General features: G+C 51.5%; 2 protein-coding genes across 2 annotated transcripts; one reads left to right on the plus strand and one right to left on the minus strand.

Moving 5' to 3' along the window:
* The first annotated feature begins 6 nt into the window (after nucleotides 1-6).
* Nucleotides 7-874, plus strand: LOC114069823 (leucine-rich repeat-containing protein 47-like). Its single transcript, XM_027906884.1, has 2 exons — nucleotides 7-36; nucleotides 214-874. Exons 1-2 carry the CDS (start codon nucleotides 19-21, stop codon nucleotides 436-438), a joined length of 243 nt encoding a protein of 80 aa, XP_027762685.1. The 5' UTR covers nucleotides 7-18; the 3' UTR covers nucleotides 439-874.
* Nucleotides 875-1,399: 525 nt separating this feature from the next.
* Nucleotides 1,400-3,970, minus strand: LOC114069822 (coiled-coil domain-containing protein 27-like). Its single transcript, XM_027906883.1, has 6 exons — nucleotides 3,802-3,970; nucleotides 3,358-3,488; nucleotides 3,147-3,224; nucleotides 2,671-2,883; nucleotides 2,095-2,199; nucleotides 1,400-1,970 (listed from the first exon to the last, which is right to left on the minus strand). Exons 1-6 carry the CDS (start codon nucleotides 3,908-3,910, stop codon nucleotides 1,851-1,853), a joined length of 756 nt encoding a protein of 251 aa, XP_027762684.1. The 5' UTR covers nucleotides 3,911-3,970; the 3' UTR covers nucleotides 1,400-1,850.
* Between the last annotated feature and the right edge of the window lie 45 nt (nucleotides 3,971-4,015).

Raw genomic sequence — 4,015 nt, forward strand, 5'->3', positions numbered from 1 at the left:
CAGATCTGCAAAGATGTGATGGACACGCTCATCCTGGTAGGGAGCTCAGGAAAATATCCTGTCTCTTCTTGGTGGGCTCCTACCAAATGTGTCATTGCTCAAGTGCACGGAGAAGAACACAGAAGCTGATTTGTGTTTTAGCAGTATTATTATTCCCTCTTGTTAATTCTCTGCCACGGAATTGATCTTGTTCTCTGTGATTTGCTTTAACAGAAAATTGCAGAACTGAACAGATTGACCTTGGAGAACAAGGAGGGCTCAGGCTCGGATGCCGAGTTGGATGATGCTGTCTCTGGACCAGGGGCTTTGGAGCCCGGGATCCTGCCGCTGGTGCTGGAGCAGGTGCGAGTGGTGGACACGGATGGAAACTTGAAAGTGCTTTATCCTTCTAAAACTGACCTGGCCACAGTGTCCTCCCTGCTGACTGTGATCCGTTAGCAGCTGTCTGAGCTGAGGAGAGGACTCTGTGTTCTTTTTGGTTTTTCCCCACGTTCGACAGCCCGTGCACCCCAGGGGGCTGGGGTTTCTAAAGACAAGATGCAGAGCATCCTGCTGGGGAGGCAACAGCTTCAGAGTCTGAGGAGCTGCAGCAAAGAGAAATGAAATCTTTCAGCCTTAACAGAGATCGTTGGTGTTGGGACGGGGCAGGGAGAGCAGCGTCTTCCAACGTGGACTTATGGCCGAGGAGGCGTCAGACATCAGAGAGCAGCAACTTGTAAAGAAAATCATCATGATATTTGAAACAAATGCAGCCCAAATTTTCTGCAAGATCCCTTTTTCTTCCTGGCGTGTTTCGTCTGGATCATTGTTTTGGCAGCAGAGAAATGCAGTAGGTGACAGTGTGGAGCAGGGGTCCTGTGATGGGTACAATTCAGGGTCAAGAGGCCAAACCGCTTTGCTGACATTTCGCTCTTTATAGTTTTGTTTTTATCTGGAGTTACTGTGAGCACTTAGTTGCTGTCAGAAGCATTTAATTGCTGTCAGAACTTGTGGGATGAGTTTTAAAGTGACAGTTTCTGTGTTCAGGCATGAACACAGCTCCCATTTTTAAGTGGTCAGTTGAAATGCCTGCAGGGTTTGTGTGTCCCAGAGTATTTCAGAGCCATCCTGATCCCTGTGGAAATTGTAGTGACTGTCTGTGTGGCTGGTGATTTACTGTGATAGAGCATGGGCTTTGTTGATGACACTGCTGAAGCTCCCTGTCCCCCCAGAATACAGACACTTGTGCCAGAGTGACCCTCCTGGGGGGTTCTGTCCTACCCCACATGGAGAGGGTTAGGGACACTTCCCAAAATACAGGCAGTTGAGGCAGTTCTCAGTTGGGCAGTCTGTGGGTGACCTCTGCACCCAGGCAAGCACCAGTGTGAACTTGCAGCTCTCCCTCAGCCAGGGTAGACTCTTTTCTCTTAAAAATGATACTCTCGGAGCTCTGACTGAACTGATACCGTGTCAAATACATCCCTATGCTGGGACTTGCATATGGAATGGAAAAATAAAACAGTACTTGCAGTCATGGCACTGTCCCTCATTTTGGCATTGGTGAATGTTCAGTCACCTCACTTACAAACTTCCCAAAGCAGCTGCTGTGCACTTCAAAAACTGGAATTTCACACTTCCCAGCTGCTTGTAGCCAACCAGTGCTTGCACTTCGGGCTTCCCTGGGAAGTCAAGTGTTTCTACAGACCAAGGACTTACAGTGACCTGCTGAAACAATTGAATCAGATACTCCTGCAGCACTCGATTTCAGTAAAATGAGTTTAATTTGTTGCAGGTCACCAGCTCAGAGCCAAGGACCCAGAGCCTGAAGTTGGTGGTGGTTTCTGGCTCAGCCATCAGGGCAGCTTTGCCATTCAGGGAGAACTCTTCCTCTTGGGAGGTGATTCAGGGTAAATGTTGCTGTAGTACAGAGGCACCTTGATCCCTCTCTCCTTCAGCATCTTATAGAACTCCATCCGTTCATCAGCAACCCTCTGAAAGTCAGGGATACATAGAGAGGTGGGAATGCACGAGGGGAAGGGCAGTGCTGCAGGGTGTTCTCTTACCTCAGCAGTCCCCTCCTGGCTGCTGGGAGCAGAGTTTGGAGGAGCCACGTACCTGCATTGCCTCCAGCACCTGCTCCTCCGTGAGCTCGGCCTGGGGGGGGTCCTGGCCCTCCACACTGAACGCAGCCTGGATGATTTTGCTTCGTAACCTTTCAAACTTCAGATAAAAGAGGGAAGCAGGTGTGTTTAGTCTTTATATATAATTCCTTGACATTTGCATGGATTTACATGAGAGACTGCACTGTCAGGCCTGGGCAAAGTACTGCTGAGTGATGAGATGGAAAGTGTTCACGAGAAATTACGGGTGTTTTGGGTTTCATTACAAGTGCTGTGGTAATGGTGTGGGGCTGGGTGGGCTGCGGCCCTTCCCCAGGCATCAGACACATCTGCCTGCAGGAAGGGGCTTTAAGGTGGTTCCTGTTACCTTGAGTCTGGAAGGATGTTAGAAATCTGGTGATGTAACTGTTCTGAACTCGAGTTTCTCAAGGGCTTCTGGAATTTGAGGCCTGTTTGCACTGTAAGTGGTGTAAGAGCTGCCTGCTAAACAGCTGGGGAGCAAATGGGCTGAGGTTCCCAAGCGTGTCCCAGGAGGGAGGCAGGGCTCTGAGGTGAAAGAGGCCGTGTTTACCTTGCTGCTGATGCGTTCCAGTGCCACTTTGGTTTGCACCTCCTTGTGCTGCAGTGCCTCAAGCTGGCTCTTGGTCTCCTCCTGGGCCTGTTTGTGCTCCTGGGCGTGGCGGCGGCTGGTCACAACCTCGACCCGTAGCTGTCTGATTGTCCCCTCTAACTCACTGATCTGCTCGTTCTGCTTAGCCAGCTGGGATTCCTGTTCTGTCACAACCTGAGCAGATGCAGAAATCCAGCTGTTACTGTGGGGAGGAAGGTGAGCAGGTTTGGCTTCATCTTCCCAGTATCTGGTCCAAATGCTTCTGGTATTTCCTGGGCAGAGTCTATGGACTAACAACATCACCAATATCCAGTAACTGTTATTACTTGGCATTTTCTCTAAAGCTACTTGGATTGAGTAGGGGGATTATATGCCAAGCAAGCCCAGCGAAGCAGAAAATACCAGAATTCTCTCTGGTGGCTTTGCACCACATTCACCTGTCGAAGACTGTGGTTCTCCTCCTCTATCATCACTGTCACTTCTTCCTTCCTCTGTTCCTCTGTAAGGCTGCAAAACTGAAGGCAGAATATTTTACAGTTCAGTCTCGCGGTTCCAGGTGCCCCTCCTGCCTATGAGAGGGAACTGCTGCGTAAATCCCAAATTCCCGGCTGCCAGCTCTCCCGACAGCCACGGCCACTCGGGCTGTACCTTGTCAGACATGGCTTGGAGCTGGTCCTCTTGCTCTCTGAGCTGCTTCTGAAGCGTTTCATTTTCGTATCTGAGTCTCCGAAGCTCAGATTCCTGGATTTCCAGTTGTCTTTGCAAGGAGGAGATGGCACCTGTAGGGTGGGAGTGCTGTGTTAGGCCAAAAGCTCTGTGGCTCCTTAGGTGAGCACAAGGAAGCGATATCGTGGTTTGTGGTGCTTTGCTGGGATGTGGGTTTGTTCAGCCTGGAAGAGGCTTCAGGGTGACCTAACTGTGGCCTTCCCATACGCGTTTCTCATGTTCTTCAAGAGGAGTAAGAGTGTTTTCAAAGCAGGTGGCATTTCAGCCTCGCTCTCTGAGTGACAACCCGCGATGCTCTCGCGGTCAGAGGACGAGCACGCGATGAGCTGGGCAGGGGAGGGTTGTTCTGGGCACCTTCCCCGGTACCTGTGGCCATGTTGTGGTCATTCTTGGCTTTCCGCAGCTCCTCCCGGAGCTGTTCCAGGCTCTGGGTGGGCTCTGACTTCTGCGAGCCAGCGGCGGCTTCCCCGTCCATCGCCAGGGGCCTCCCGGCAGCTCCCGGCGGGCTCGGAGCGGGGTTTGGAGAGGGGTTTGGAGGGGGCTCGGAGCGGGGTTTGGAGCGGGGTTTGGAGGGGGATTT

Source organism: Empidonax traillii, unplaced genomic scaffold (assembly GCF_003031625.1).
Source record: "Empidonax traillii isolate 1590-97213 ecotype Southwest subspecies unplaced genomic scaffold, ASM303162v1 scaffold1370:size120874, whole genome shotgun sequence".
Lineage (NCBI taxonomy): Eukaryota > Metazoa > Chordata > Aves > Passeriformes > Tyrannidae > Empidonax > Empidonax traillii.

Excerpts from the sequence above, each read along its gene's own strand:
- LOC114069822 (XM_027906883.1), bottom strand. The coding sequence starts at position 3,910 with ATGGACGGGGAAGCCGCCGCTGGCTCGCAGAAGTCAGAGCCCACCCAG. Across the intron at positions 3,489-3,801 it reads TGACCACAACATGGCCACAG|GTGCCATCTCCTCCTTGCAA; the intron begins GTACCGGGGAAG and ends CCCACCCTACAG. Across the intron at positions 2,884-3,146 it reads AGAACCACAGTCTTCGACAG|GTTGTGACAGAACAGGAATC; the intron begins GTGAATGTGGTG and ends GCATCTGCTCAG.